This window comes from Cherax quadricarinatus, unplaced genomic scaffold (assembly GCF_038502225.1).
Source record: "Cherax quadricarinatus isolate ZL_2023a unplaced genomic scaffold, ASM3850222v1 Contig5870, whole genome shotgun sequence".
Taxonomy (NCBI): Eukaryota; Metazoa; Arthropoda; class Malacostraca; order Decapoda; family Parastacidae; genus Cherax; species Cherax quadricarinatus.
In genome coordinates this window covers 318-15,914 of record NW_027200896.1, presented here as the reverse complement: position 1 = coordinate 15,914, position 15,597 = coordinate 318, and the positions used below count along the sequence as shown (strand labels likewise).

General features: G+C 41.3%; 1 protein-coding gene across 1 annotated transcript; it reads left to right on the top strand.

The window, feature by feature from the left end:
- Positions 1-6,255: 6,255 nt before the first annotated feature.
- On the top strand, positions 6,256-7,280 carry LOC138852255 (uncharacterized). The gene is made up of 3 exons (XM_070082001.1): positions 6,256-6,286; positions 6,533-6,678; positions 6,773-7,280. The coding sequence occupies exons 1-3, from the start codon at positions 6,256-6,258 to the stop codon at positions 7,175-7,177; spliced, it is 582 nt and encodes a 193-aa protein (XP_069938102.1). The 3' UTR covers positions 7,178-7,280.
- Positions 7,281-15,597: the final 8,317 nt, after the last annotated feature.

Below are 15,597 nucleotides of genomic sequence, written 5' to 3'. Positions count from 1 at the left end.
GGTCAGCGTGGAGGAGCCATCTTAACTACACTCTTACCTCTGGTCAGCATGGAGGAGCCATCTTAACTACACTCTTACCTCTGGTCAGCGTGGAGGAGCCATCTTAACTACACTCTTACCTCTGGTCATCTCACTGATTAGTAGTTTTATAAAGTAAAAAATAATCGAAATGGTGGTGAAGGAATTTTGTCTCATCCCTCGGCTAACCGCCGAAAATTATATTTTTAGAAATGGAACAAATATCTTACCCACTCCTAAGCGCGAATCTCCTTTTCCCCGCCTTCGCAGAAGCTCCGCTCCCACCACTATGGTGCGTAGGAAGGAATCTTCCAGCCTCTCAAGAGTGAAAGTGAAGCCAGCCCAAAGCAAGGATGAGAAGGTCAGGACCGGCCCCGGCGTAGCAACTCGCCCTCATAAGGGTAATTGCCACTTCGAGCCACCACCTCCCACGAGCGGGCACCCGTCCGACCTCTTTGTTGAGACTGGTAAGTCCCCCATAAAAAAAAAATAAGCTCGCTCGCTGTAATGGCGGCCGCGGTGGTGGCTACCGCGGCGGTGGCGGTCGCGCCGGTGGCGGTGGCGGCGGCAGCGGCGGCTGCGGCTGCGGCTGCAGTGGCATGCGCGCCCGCGGCAGCTGCTGCAACGAGTCTAAGAGTAAAAAAAAAAATCCGAAACAGAAAATAATAGTAGGCAATAATAAACTCCCGCCGGAAATACTTTTATCTTTAATATCAAGAAAAAACAATAGTCTTTCTCTCTCGCCTGAGGACTCTTCCCCAAATTTAAATTAAATAATTGATCTGTATTTCACGAGAGAAGAATTGCCATACGCGAAATCCATGCTGAATCTTTTCAAGAATAATCCTTTTATTCGCTGGTATAAGAGAGGTATTTGATTCCCTCCATACCATAATTTAAACATCTTACAAATCATTAAATCTTTGACAAGCAGTCGAGCGTACATCGATAAAAAACTTTTGCCCGTTGTAAGGGAATTAGTAACCCTTATTAGATTAGAGCCAAGATTTATAAAAAATCACAAGGCGAGAAAACAATTATTAGGCGGCTTTTATGTTAAAAAGAGTTCGGAAAAAAAACCGCTCTGGCTAGCCTATTGAAATTTAAGCTTTCATAAAGTCGAGAGAAGAGCTTTGCCTGCTTTAGTAAATACCGGGACAGGATAGAGACAAGAAGTTCCTTCTCGAAGTGCTATTCATAAAAAAAAATGGACCAGCCATCAGTTGATTTTCCCGAGAGAATTAATCTCCCGTTGAATGAAGGAGGAGAAAAGGACCCCAGTTTGTCGATATTATTACATCAATTAACGTCAAGACGAAAGATTTATCAGCAAGTGTGTTACAAGGCTCGTGTGATACAAAGTTTATGGCAAACCTACGAATCCTTCAAAGTCAATTGCCCCATGACCAGATTTACTAAGACTTTTGATGAAATTGAAAAATTATATGACAATTTTAATCAGAAAGAACTGACGGCTGAAATCAGACGCTTAGAATATGCTACGCATGATTTCCGGGATATGATAGAAGCTTTTGAAGGGGCCCAAACCTTGTATAACCACCTTAGACGAATGTCGACCTAGAGCAGTCCCCAAACCCCTACCAACCCACCCGCAGGAGTGGGAGGCTCCAGCAGCACGGTATTTAAACCCCGCTGCCGACGTACCGATAAACATTATCCGTCTCTCTCCCTCAGCGAGGACTCTAAGGAACCCAACTGTTGAGAAGAATGGAATATAAATTGCTAGTAATTGTCGGGGGAATAACGGACGAAGAATTCCTGGAATATGGGGATTGTATCGTGTATCCCCACAACGCTACTTCTGCTCGTCCCTACGAGCCGGCTCTTTCACTCTGGGGAAAATATCCATTTTCCCAAATTGAGCGAAAATCGCTAATCCTCGTGAACCGTGCCATAGCTGCAGATCGGGGCACACCCGGGAAAATTGTCCTAAAATCACCCCCACCATGCACCAACACCCTCGATGACAGGCCGGAGGATTTTTTAAGACCGCACCTTGCAGCGCTAATATGCCAGTTCTCTGTGGGTCCTTGTCTTGAACAGAATGAAATTGCGCAACAGCAATTAGAGCGTAGTCTCGACACGCATTATGTACGCGGTTTGAGCAAGGACACGCAACAGAATCGACGAATTTGGTTTAAATTATGTCTGGTGTCCCTGGGACGGGCGGTGATAGCCAATGGCAACATCAAACGGGTAATTTTACCCCAGTACATTGGCATGAGCAGAAAACAGGCCGATGAATGGCACACTGAATATCTCCCTCTCATTAACATATTTCAAGACATATTACTGAAACTGGAAATTCAGACATGCTTGCTCGTACCGTCAGTGACCCCATACTTGACAGTACCTAAAATCATCCTAGATGAGGTGGAAATTGAACGCGGCGCCTCCCCCGAAGCTCTAGAACGGGAAATACTACAGCTGTCTGTGGAGAAGCAAGGCACTAGCAGCAACAGCGGCGGCGGCAGTGGCGGTGGCGGTGGTGGCGGCAGCGGCAGCGGCGGTGCCAATGGTGCTGACGTCAGTCCAGCCGGTGGGATTGGAACTAAACGAGACAGTGGCATGCGTGAAATGGACATGCCTGATGGGGTCGAGGTCACTTCACGCGGAAAACGCAAACGACAGCACGATGATGTGGATATTTTATTCCTAAATGCTGTAACTAATAAAAAAATAAAAATGTAAAGTCTTCAAACTAAAGTTTTTTTAAGCCTTTAAAAAATATATATAATGGTCTATATTTTGTATTTGCCTCATACTGTCTCTGTCCCTCAACATGGACAGAGGGGGTCCGGGGAAATATATCTATTTGAGCAGTTTAGAAAATATTGACATTTTCGACAATACAGCTTCGGCCTTTCAAAATATAATTACTGCGACGCCTTTAAATCCATCCTTGAACTACGAAATAGCCTTGCTTAATGTTTTGTATCCCAAAAAATTCAATGTTCTAACAAGAGACGATGCCGAATGCGGCATTGACATTATACAAAATCACATTACTGAAACAGGAATAAGTACAGAAGCAGTAGTCCACCACTTTCTACCAAAAAATGATGTTTTATCGACGGATACCAGCCATATTATTGAAGAAATTAATCGACAGCTAACAGCTGATTTAAAAAAAGCCTTTAGAGATAATTATTCGGCACATTTCCCAAAAGAGAAAATACTCAGTTATGATGCCGGAATTGGGAGGGTTTTAGTTTCGAGCAGATCGCGAACCTTTATGGGAAAAAACAATGCTGCCACTTTATTTAAAGCTCAATTTAAACCGAGAATAGCTCGGGTGCTTGGGCTTAGCAGCGCTGAAAAATATTTCGTAGTGACGTGCCCGAGGGGACCTCCCTCCCCAAGCAGATTGCCCCATTCAAACCTGATCCCACTGCCGGAGTTGATTATGTTTTAATATATAGTGATATTGTGGAACTGCAAATATACGGCAGTCAGTCAATATTCTGGATGCTTTTGCCTTTCAGGAGAGTTATTCAAAAGGCGCTCATCCCATGATGTACAAACCTCTATGCGTAACTAAATTAGATAAAATAGCTATCAAAATGACAGATCAGTTTGGTCGTAATCTGTCTTTTGAAAGCGGTCATTCCACTACCGTAGTGTTACATGTAAGACCGATAAATAAATAGAACCAACTCAGCGTAAAAATGGTTATTGTTTCTCTAACCGCCAAACATGCGTGTACCCTTTCAAGTGCCCTCTGAGCAGGAATTTCGGAGTTTATTCTCCCTAAAACCCTCCCATGTGGGAGCTGGTCTGGGGGATATACAAACTTTTCACGCGCCATACAGAGTCCGAGGTGGGGGATTTTTTTCGGCTTTAGCGGGTCTAGCTAAAAGAGCTTTACCTTTTCTTTTTAGAGTGGCTGCGCCAAGTGCAGTAGAATTTGGAACTAAAATGCTCGACGATTATCAGTCTGGAAAAACAGACATGAAAAGTGCTCTTAAATCTCACGGGATAGATGCTTTAAAAAGGATTTGCAAAGAAAGTTATTACAGGTGGCAGAGTAAAAAGGGTGGGTAAGCGATGGGTGAATAATAAATGCAGGTTAAATAAATGCCGACGAAGTCAAGTTGGTTATAAAACCGATGTATTCTCTCTCGTATAAACAGTTGCTTATTAGCCATGGCGGGTGTCGGGGCTGAAAACAGTGGACTCAAAGTCCCGTTAAATGATTATTCTTCAAGCATCATTAATCAATTCCCGCGACCGCATAGACAGACAAGTTGAGAGTTCCATAGCTCGCACTCAGAGTTTTGATACTCTACCAGTAAACCTTCCTCTCTCTCAGAAACTAAAAGATAATTTTCTAGAATTTAGAATTCCTGGAGTTCCCGGAGCATTTCTAGATTTAGGCAAAATAGTTATAGAATTTAGAGTGACTCTAACAGAGGCTGATGGGCAAAGTCCACTAGGAGACACAAACAACGTGGCCTTGATAAATGGTCTATCCAATACGTTATTTAAAAGCGTCCAGTGTTTTCTGGGCGAGCAAATAACGGAAACAAATTCTAGTTTTAATTACTGGTCATTTATTAAACTATGCAGCTCAGTAAAACGAGGCCAGTTGTCGAGTATCGCCCGACTGGGGTATCTCTTGCCCGACTTTAAAGGAGAAGGTATAACTAAATTGTTCGATACAGCCTATTTCGCCCACACATCAGCAAAAGAACCACAGATACTGACAAAGAATGATAAAGAACAGGGCATAACTCTGTGTTTTCCCTTGGCTCTGGACATATCCACTCTGGACCAATATCTGCTTGACAATATCGATTTAAAAATTAGGCTGGAATTATTCCCTCAAGCGTGGACTCTGAAAACAGACGATGATGCCAGCACATACCAGCTCCATATTAATTACGCTAAGCTATGGCTTAATAGGGTATACCCATATACATCAGCTTATATGGCCTTGAACAAGTCTCTAGCCTTAGACGCAAAGCCGATAATATATACTTTTAATCGCACTCTAAGTAAAAATTATATGGTAGGTCACAATCAAACGAGCCTCCAAATAGATCAGCCATGGGGTCATGTAATTCCCGCCAAAATTTTCATGGTAATTTTGCCCATGACAGCCTATGCAGGAAAACATAAGGAGAATGGTCTATATTTTGAGCATGGGGATCTAACCAGTTTATCTGTATGTATTAATAATAATACAGTTTATCGCATAAGCAGTGATTTCCCCCATCATTATAGTAAATTATATTATGAAGCAATTAACTCTCTGGGCATTGAGGAAGAAAATTTAATTCTCTATGAATCATTCGCCTCCGGGCGAACCATCAATATTTTCAATTTAACAGACAGCCAAGTGGAAGACGCTCTCCCGATTGAAAAATCTGGTAACTTGAGAATTGAATTACAGTTCTCTAAGCCCGCCCCTCATAATAAGGTAGTTTTATTATTTGCTCAGACCACTGGTGTTTTATCCATCGACCAGAATACATCTGTTCATTGTGATGTGCGAGCATAAATAAAAAAATGAATTGCGCAGAAATAAATAATAGTTTAATTCCGGCCCTAGGAAATAAAGTCACATATATTGGCTGTTTCACTATAGACGCTCTAAAGCAAATAAGATTAGATGGCTATCCCTCGGACAGGCCCATAGTGCTTGTAAGCAATATTCTTCCTTCGTACAGTTCAAAAGTAATGGGTCATTTTTTTTCTCTTCTCTTGGACAAGAAAATTAGTTTATCCTTCTTCTTTGACAGTTACGGGAAAAAACCAGAGAATTATGGCATAAATTTAAAAAATTTTCTTAAACTAAATAAAATTAAATATTTATATCGTTTATCCGGCAGAACACAAAGTGATTTTTCACTCACTTGCGGTCTATATGTTATGATGTTTATTCATAAAACAAGCCTTGTGGGATTAGAAAGAGCTTTATATTTAAAAAAAAAAAAATTCTCGGAAAAATCGCTTTTTATCAATGACAGATTAGTGATAGCTTATGCTAGAGAGAATTTTAAAATGTTGCCTCCCTGTGAAATTACATTTTGCCTAAGTAGTCAAGGTTACATTTGTGCTTCCCTCTGTGAGGAAGGTCACCTCTGACGAGAGTATCCCCCAAATACCCCTCCTGGCTGGTAAGGTCCTCTCTGAGCTGTATATAATAGCCTGCTGAAGCTGTCTTCCCCGCAAAAGATAGAGGCTGACCTCTCCATAGCCTTTACTCTCATCATGGTGAAGGAAGCAGACATTCTCGATTCTGGTAAGCGAGACATTTATTTTGTTAAAACTTCTCTTTGAATATTAACGAAACAAACGAGCGCAAGAGATTTATAATAATTTTTAAAGTTGAGTCTCTTTTTTCAACAGTTTTCACTGGACCAGTCAGAATTTGTAAAGTTTTGATTTTATCGGCTGGTAGACTGGATGCTTCTCTTTGAATATTAATGAAACAAACGAGCGCAAGAGACTTATAATAATTTTAAAGTTGAGTCTCCTTTTTCAACAGTTTTCACTGGGCCAGTCAGAATCTGTAAAGTTTTGGTTTTATCGGCTGGTAGATTGGAAGGGAAGGAACACGCCGGCATCAAACTCCTAAACCGGTGTCATTGTGATGATAGCAGGAAACGCAAACATAGACTTCCTCAGGAAAGGGTATGTCTTCTATGTTTCCCTCCTTTGGTAGATTAGAGACGAGTCCCACTCCTTTATTTGAAAGTGATAAATATGTTCTCTTTATGACTTACAGCCTGTGGAAGATGGGAACAGTTCATCTGATATAGAGGAGCCTATGAAGAAAGAACCAGATCTCGACAACGATGAAACGCAGAGCCTTCCCTCATGTCAGTCTGATGACCTCGTTGTGGACCTCTCTACGCTTGCTACTGCTCAATCTGATGACTCTGTTGAGGTCACTGCCGCAGCAGGTGCTGAACAAACTCCCGACCTTGAAGCGCACCCTAACAACCAGTCGGAGAAGGAAGGGAAAACGCCCGAGATAAAGGCAGCAGATGGAGTAAAGGCAGCAGATGGAGTAAAGGCAGGAGATGGAGAAAAGGCGGGAGATGACGTACCTGAAAAGGAAATCATTTTCGAGCGGGAGGTTATCAATCTTACAGAAAGTGAACAGGAGGAGCGCAGTCATTCAGTCTAACCACTAAAACTTGCACAGTTTTGCCCCTTTGCTCACGCTAAAAAACTTAGCACAGCTTTTGCCCTTTTGTATATGAACTAATAAAAATATTGCCAAACTCTGATTTTTATTTTTATTTACATATAACTATATATTACTATCTTCTCTAGTCTAAACATATATATAAACAATATCACACCACTTAAGCCTCTCCCCATCTGAGAGCGGGTAAGAGGAAAATATATGTCAAAGTACCTATAAGAGCTCTATCAGCACAAAGGTCTTCCCTAGATGACCTTTCTCACTGCTTTAAACCTCCCCCACCTGGAAAGATCTAGCAGCCGCGAGAATAAACGGTACCGTTGTAGCCGGAAGAACCTTTTTTTTTGCTGAGGTACGGGCGGACGAGCAACATTCCCTCGGAGACCAGCTGTCCTCCATTACCGCATTCTTTGAACCCAGCAGTGTTGTGAAGTAGCAACAGTTGCGTCAGTGAGCTGCAGACCGGGGAACTCCCTCGGTGATGGCAAGCTTGTACCCAGTCACCTGAATCCTTTGTACTGCCTCTCCCATCTATCAGGGGGGCAGAGTTTGGGGAGTCAGAAGTGATCATTATCTACCTTTTTTTCTACTTAGTAATGCACAGAAATAAGTCTCTCTATCCCCTTGGGGGATGATTAAACATATTAAACTTGTACCCTGACAGCCCTGAGGTTATGCTGTCCCCCGAGTATCACATTCTTTTCCATGGTCATTATCCTGGAATCCGCCACCCAGTCACCTGAATCCTTTGTTCTGCTTCTGTTCCTACTTAGTAATGCACAGGAATAAGTCTCTCTATCCCCTTGGGGGATGATTAAACATATTAAACTTGTACCCTGACAGCCCTGAGGTTATGCTGACCCCCCATTATCACATTCTTTTCCATGGTCATTATCCTGGAATCCGCCAGTGTCTCTAGATCGACGTCTTTATACTACTCCTTCAAAATCTAAAATCCCTCACTCTTTTCATCCCTTTCGAATTTTTACTCTGTAACTTTTCAGGTACTGAACAAATACATCAACGATGAAAATGGGGGAAAAAAAAGACGTCGATTCTTTTATTCCGGACTGATATAAAGACGTCAGAACACTAGTGTTATATCGTTCCAGTTCATCTTGATCTCTTATCGCAGGACTGTTAGGATTTTCTCACATTTCCTAGCTTTATGTTATAAATTACTTCAGCATGACTATCAGTTAATTTATTGGTTTGTCAATATCTCCGTCTAATTGACTGTGTATATGCAGTCAGTGTCTGTCTGTGTGTTGTCACTGTGTCTACGTGTTTAGATTGCCTCTCCTCTGTCTGTAGACTATTAGTTGAGTACTGCTAGGTAGCGTGACTGCCTTGCGATTAGCAGAGTTTAAGCTTTTGTTTGTTTATTGACTGTTTATACCTACTTTCCTGTATCAGTTGACTGTCGATGTCTGCTTAAATATGTCTGCTTGTTTGTGAGTCTTGACTGGATTTGCTTTTCCAACTCGTTTTTCACTATTTTCTATACCTCGGGTGTTCGTCAACAGATTAAAAATAATTAAGCCCGGATAACTGGATAACCTGGATAACTCTGCTTCACAAGCCTGTACATTGAGGCGGAATATTTTGAGTGGTAGAATTAGTTTTTCTAAGGTACTAAAAATAAGAATATTTAGGCATGTTTTGTTTAGTACCTGAAGCAGCTACCATGAAAATTTTAAGTAACTTTTCATGAAGAGAGAGTACCAACAAACGAGAAAAGAAGACGGCCATCAATAAAAGATCTTACAGCAGGATTTTCCAGAGTGTGTCCTTCGGGAGAGGACAATGGCGACTGCCACGTTTCACTGAAAAAACATAATGTAACTCGTATCGAAACATGTTCCAGCTCATGAATGTTATAAAACACAGACATGCTTTAAAGAAAAAGTCTGCCCATACAAGTTTAATAAGGTGCAACAATATCAGGAACGTAATTCAGGAAAATTACCTATCATAACTCCGCAGAAAAAAGAAATCTGGAATTTTCAGATTCAGATGTTCCTGTGTAGTTATGTGCACTGTTTTTATAGGTGAAGATATAGATCTCTTAAGTTTGCTTATTACATTATATGAGGAAATACAAAAAAAAAATATTCTCTTCTAGCCAGGCAAGTGTCGGTTAAGACTCAGTCGTACCTCTCCATAGAACTGCTGGCTAGATATTAAAATCTCATTTTTATTTTACACACAGGAAGTTTTTATGGCACGTCTTATGTACTTTAAACAGGCAAAATAAATTTCGTGATTACTTTAAAAATCACTTTAAATCAGTTTCACATGAAAAGCTTTAATAAAAGCAATTAGTCCCGGTAATAATCAAGTTAAATTTGTACGACATCCACACGAGTTTACGATCAAGTTCAGTTGAGGTATTTAATTACTGTTCCACTGAAGCTTTGGTGGTGGAAAAATTCAGCAGTAGCTTCTCAGTGGTGGCTGCTAAATCTATCATCACGATCATGCAACAAAGGTTATGATAGATGATACAGCTGTGGATCATAGCATTAATAACCTCTGAAATGTGCTTATTGACAGAGACAACGAGGCTAATGAAAATCCATTACAGTTTTAATGAGTTAAGTCCTAATAATGACGATGCTTTTGAGAAGGAATATCTTTTAATAGTGAAGCTAATGGTGTCTAGTGCCCTGAATCTGACTCAACGACTTCAAATGAGCTCTCTCTCATGAGTTGATAAGTCAGACACATGTGCAACGTTGCACATGTGTCTTATCAACCTCTTGGTATTGCTATCATTATCCTTAATAAATGATTCGAAATGTTAACAATTGAAGGGGTCAGACAATTTGTAGAAATAATTTTGGGGCAGATATAACAGTGAAATATTTTTTCTCTCTCTTTGAAAGAATGTCCAAACAAAAATACATTTAGATTATAACGTTAATCATTTTCGACATCTTTCATTTTTATCTTTGGTGTTATGTCACCCTCGTAGACGTTAACATGATACATTTCAAACTTTTCTCTGTATAGCATCACCTCTCATCATTGAGAATATATGGTACGTTGTACGTGAACACGTTCCCTATACACCTACTAAGTATAATTGCCTTACAAGTTACTTCAACAATTTTCATAATTTACCAGGTCTAACTTTCACAGACTCATTGAGTATACCATGATTTTTAACGATGCAGTGCACAAGAAAAATCATCCTTCCTGTAGTTATCTTTGGCCGCTGTAAGAGTGGTAACTACTGTCGAGCAATCTAGTGGATGTACACAACTCAAATTGTCTGGTGAGCGTTAAGGAAAAGGGAACGAAAGGAAGGAAAGAGAGGAGTCTAGAAATGGGTGAGGTGGGCACTACATCATGTCTGGGGGCACTACATCACGTCTGGGGGCACTACATCATGTCTGGGGGCATTATATCATGTCTGGGGGCACTACATCACGTCTGGGGGCACTACATCATGTCTGGGGGCACTCCATCATGTCTGGGGGCACTACATCATGTCTGGGGGCACTACATCACGTCTGGGGGCACTACATCACGTCTGGGGGCACTACATCATGTCTGGTGGCACTATATCATGTCTGGGGGCACTACATCATGTCTGGGGGCACTACATCATGTCTGGGGGCACTACATCACGTCTGGGGGCACTACATCACGTCTGGGGGCACTACATCATGTCCGGGGGCACTACATCACGTCTAGGGGCACTACATCATGACTGGGGGGCACTACATCACGTCTGGGGGCACTACATCACGTCTAGGGGCACTACATCGTGTCTGGGGGCACTACATCGTGTCTGGGGGCACTACATCGTGTCTGGGGGCACTACATCGTGTCTGGGGGCACTACATCACGTCTGGAGGCACTACATCACGTCTGGGGGCACTACATCACGTCTGGGGGCACCGCATCACGTCTGGGGGCACTACATCACGTCTGGGGACACTACATCACCTCTGGGGGCACTACATCATGTCTGGGGGCACTACATCATGTTTGGGGGCACTACATCACGTCTGGGGACACTACATCACGTCTGAGGTTACTACATCACGTCTGGGGGCACTACATCACGTCTGGGGACACTACATCACGTCTGAGGTTACTACATCACGTCTGGGGGCACTACATCATGTCTGGGGGCACTACATCATGTCTGGGGGCACTACATAATGTCTGGAGGCACTACATCATGTCTAGGGGCACTACATCATGTCTGGGGACACTACATCACGTCTGGGGGCACTGTATCATGTCTGGGGGCACTATATCATGTCTGGGGGAACTACATCATGTCTGGGGGCACTACATCATATCTGGGGGCACTACATCATGTCTGGGGACACTACATCACGTCTGGGGGCACTGTATCATGTCTTAGGGCACTATATCATGTCTGGAGGAACTACATCATGTCTGGGGGCACTACATCATGTCTGGGGGCACTACATCATGTCTGGGGACACTACATCACGTCTGGGGGCACTGTATCATGTCTGGGGGCACTATATCATGTCTGGGGGCGCTACATCATGTCTGGGGGCACTACATCATGTCTGCAGGTAACTCCCTAATCCTTTTGTCACTGATTATATTATTCATCTTAATTTTTCATGCTACCAGTTTTGTTGATTTCGGTAATGTGTTGGGAGAGTAGGTAGCTTCCCACGTCGTCAGGATCAACGATTCTCTACATAGTGATTCATGAAATCGTAATGACAAGAATGTAAACAAATCACAGAACTGGTGGGGCTCGAATCAGAGCCCCTGACGTTTAGGACTCGCCTGCCATGGGTTCGAACCCCACCAGTTCTTTGATTTCTCAATTTAGTATTATCAGGTGGCATTGGTATCGGTAGTTCTAAGCATTAATTTGTCTCGTATTTACAACGTCTAGAAAAATCATTTAGTAATTTCCATTTGAACAGAATTTAACAAAACTCAGCTTACTCAGGATCAATGATTCCTTATGGAAAAAAAAAAACTCAGGGTTGATAAAACGTTCATTTAAAACTCTTGGAAAGTACACTCATTATTCCATACTAACACAAACTTGCCTCAGATGATTAAAGCCAGTTTTATTCATTAGTAAAACCCAGATAATTGAATGAATATCCCAGCTGATCGGGGCCGGGAAAAATCATTCTTTTATTATTACTATCTAAATCGTTCCTCAGATTAATTATAAATTCGGGTCTAATTTTCTCTCTCGGCTGAAGTAATTCGTTAATTGAACTCTAATTGTCCTAATTTACTTCCCGATGCTCTTTTGCTAATGTTGATGGTCACGTTTATGTGCGTAACTGCATGTGTATAAGCTCGACTATTTATGGTTGCAAGGGTCGACGTTTAGCTCCTGGCCCAGTCTCTCTGCAGGCTGCTACTGGGTTCGCTCTCTCCTGACTTCCTGAGCCTATCATATCTATTCTTAAAGCTATGCATGAGTTGTGTATTTACAACATCGTTAGCCACAGTCTGTCCTTGTTCACTCGATCCATTCCTCTCAATACTTTGTACGTCGTCATCGCACGCGCGCGCGCGCGCGCGTGTGCGTGTGCGTGTGCGTGTGTGTGTGTGTGTGTGTGTGTGTGTGTGTGTACTCTAACTGTGGCTGGAAAAACCGAGATTCAGCTCCTGGCTCTGCCTCTCTGCTGGAAACTAAGTTCACCCTCCAGTGCCTGTGTGAGCCCTGTCATATTTAATCTTAAAACTAGGTATAGATCCCGCCACTTCACTGTCTAGGTCGTTCCACTAGCTGATTAATTTAATTCCTGAAATCCCTGTGAGTCTTCTGTGTTCTGAACTTTCGGCTTTGTTCTTGTGTACCTGATTCCCACCTCTCAAACACCTTGTCATTTCTTTATTGTACTTTTGTACGTTGTAATAATTTCACCTTTAGTCTTCCTGGTCCTCTAATGTAATCAGCTTTAGTTCCTTTAATTTCTCTCATTGACCATATTCCTTAGGTTTGGGACTAGTCTTGTTACAGTCTTTTGCACTTTTTCCAAATTTTATAAGGATTTTATCAGATGTGAGTTCCAAACTGGTGCTACATAATTTATTTATGCATGTTATTTATGTGTTAAATAATACCATAACAAGTAATACACCTTCATTAGTCAAATATTAATTTAAATTATATTTTGTACCAATTACCAATGTTTTAAGCCTCACACATTAGTTCAACTCGTCCATCAGAATTCCGCTTCATCTGAGTTATGTGTCTGATGTATAATGATTACGGTTTTTCCATCATAACATTACCCTTTCAATATATTCAGGTCACCTTTTAAAATATTTTTTATATTGATATATCTGAAAAATCAGAAATTCATTTCTGTATTAACAAAATCTTTATGTATATAGATACACAGTACTGGCAATAAATTTTGCCAACAAATCACCATCATCGCTAAAAGTTGGGTTAATTTATTCGTGAAAAATAGTGTCTACTTCTCTGTTTACTATGTCTGAGTTGCTAGCCAGCACACAGAGGGAGAAACTGTACATGTGATTAATACAAGATTCAGTCTTCCTGGCTCCTTGCCTTCCATTCTCTTGCTGTGTCTTTGATCTGCTGACAAAGTTTGCCACCGCCACTACTATCATCATCATCATCATCATCATCATCATCATCATCATCATCATCATCATCATCATCATCATCATCATCATCATCATCATCATCATCATCATCATCATCATCATCATAGCTCTATGAGTACAATAATAAAACTGAAAAAATTAACGACACAACCACGTGTATTAACGCACTGGAAAACCAATAGACGAATGAGACGGATTTCTTTCTCAAAAAATATTCGCACCATGTTTACGAAACCCGACAGGGACAACGAACTCGTACACTTTCTTCTCAAGAACCCAAAAGCAGCAAGACTTTCTGGCCTGCCTAAAACAAGCAAATTCAATGAGGCCCAATTGTGGGGCCATCTACTCAGGGACTGGTATTCCCTTTACAAAATCTCAGGAGTATTAGCTAAGCACGTTGCTAACCTTTAAGGTATGATCAGCGAATCATACCTACAACATTCAGGAAATCTAAATGCCATTAGGGACTACAATTTCGTTAAAAAAAACATGCAAGTTTTGAGGTAACGGCCCAGTTCAGCAATGTACCCGCATTTCAAGTCTTATAGTGGAACCCATCTGATGGTTTGAACCATCCCATACTGAGCCAACATTTTACGAACCTATAAGAAATTTGTGTCACGCCTGGTTTAACTTCCAGGAACACGCAAACAAATTACATTAAGCAAGGGCTGACCTACTAGCGTAGTCCTAGCTAAATTATGCATGGAACGTCTGAAATCCATCCGCATCCTAACATTCAGAAGATCATGAACTCAATTGTTTGGGAACAACAATCAAATTCACAGTAGAGAAGGAGATGTATTACTGCACGTTAGGAAAGAGGCTCATTTTTTTTATCATTTCTTAATATGCTTTTTCCTTTCATGTCAACAGGAGCAACAGAGGCGCTACGATAGGATTTTTTTTTCTTAAGACTTCCAGGATTTCCAGTCTTAAGCCCTTAGAAGAATGTAAATATATATTCTTAAACTGACATTGACGAAAATTTATGCCTGGGATCGGCCTGGTTAGGTATAGTGCCCCGTGGCCTGGTGGCAAAAGGTCTCGCCTCACACGGTGAGGATTCGGGTTCGGGTTCGATTCAAGGCGAAGGGGTGGAAACGCTGGACGTGTTTCATTACACCGGTTGTCTATGTAAACCCATCAGTAAATTGGGTGCCTGCGTGTTAGTCGACTGGTGTGGGTCGCTTCCCGGGACAAAACTGACCTAATTTGCCCGAAATGCTCTGCATAACAAGCGACTTTCTATATAGCAGTATGTCATTGATGTCAGGTAGGCCTGTATACCTTGTACATGTGCTTGTAGTAAATAAATAAATTATTATTATTATTATTATTATTATTATTATTATTATTATTATTGTTGTTGTATTCTGAAATAAAAAATGTCTTATAAAAATCATGCCAGTAAAAACAAAATGTAACAGAAAAACATAAGGAAATATATAGCAATGCATTTACTAGAAAAACTACATGACAAAGTAACACAATTATGAATGTTAAATCCAAAAATCAAATATTTAAGAACTACACTTCCCAGGCAGCGCTGTGTGTGTGAGCAGTACAGAAGCAGTCGTGGTGTGTGGTGCATTGTCGGCGATGACATTGTTTACCAAGTCATACCGTCGTGAAACCCTTTCTTTAAAGAGGTTTAACCTTTTTGGCTGAAAATAGTACTGAGGATAGTGCTGAAGACTTAGTTTAGTGAGTTTAGTGTTCATGTGGGTGACAGTGACACTGGAAACGTTACTAATAACGACTCAAATGTTGAGACTACATGCCTT

What these genes read in the sequence shown, in the direction of transcription:
- LOC138852255 (XM_070082001.1), top strand. Translation starts at nt 6,256, where the DNA reads ATGGTGAAGGAAGCAGACATTCTCGATTCTG. An exon ending in AGCAGACATTCTCGATTCTG is followed by an intron (nt 6,287 to 6,532) that starts GTAAGCGAGACA and finishes CTTTTTCAACAG; the next exon opens with TTTTCACTGGGCCAGTCAGA. An exon ending in ATAGACTTCCTCAGGAAAGG is followed by an intron (nt 6,679 to 6,772) that starts GTATGTCTTCTA and finishes TATGACTTACAG; the next exon opens with CCTGTGGAAGATGGGAACAG.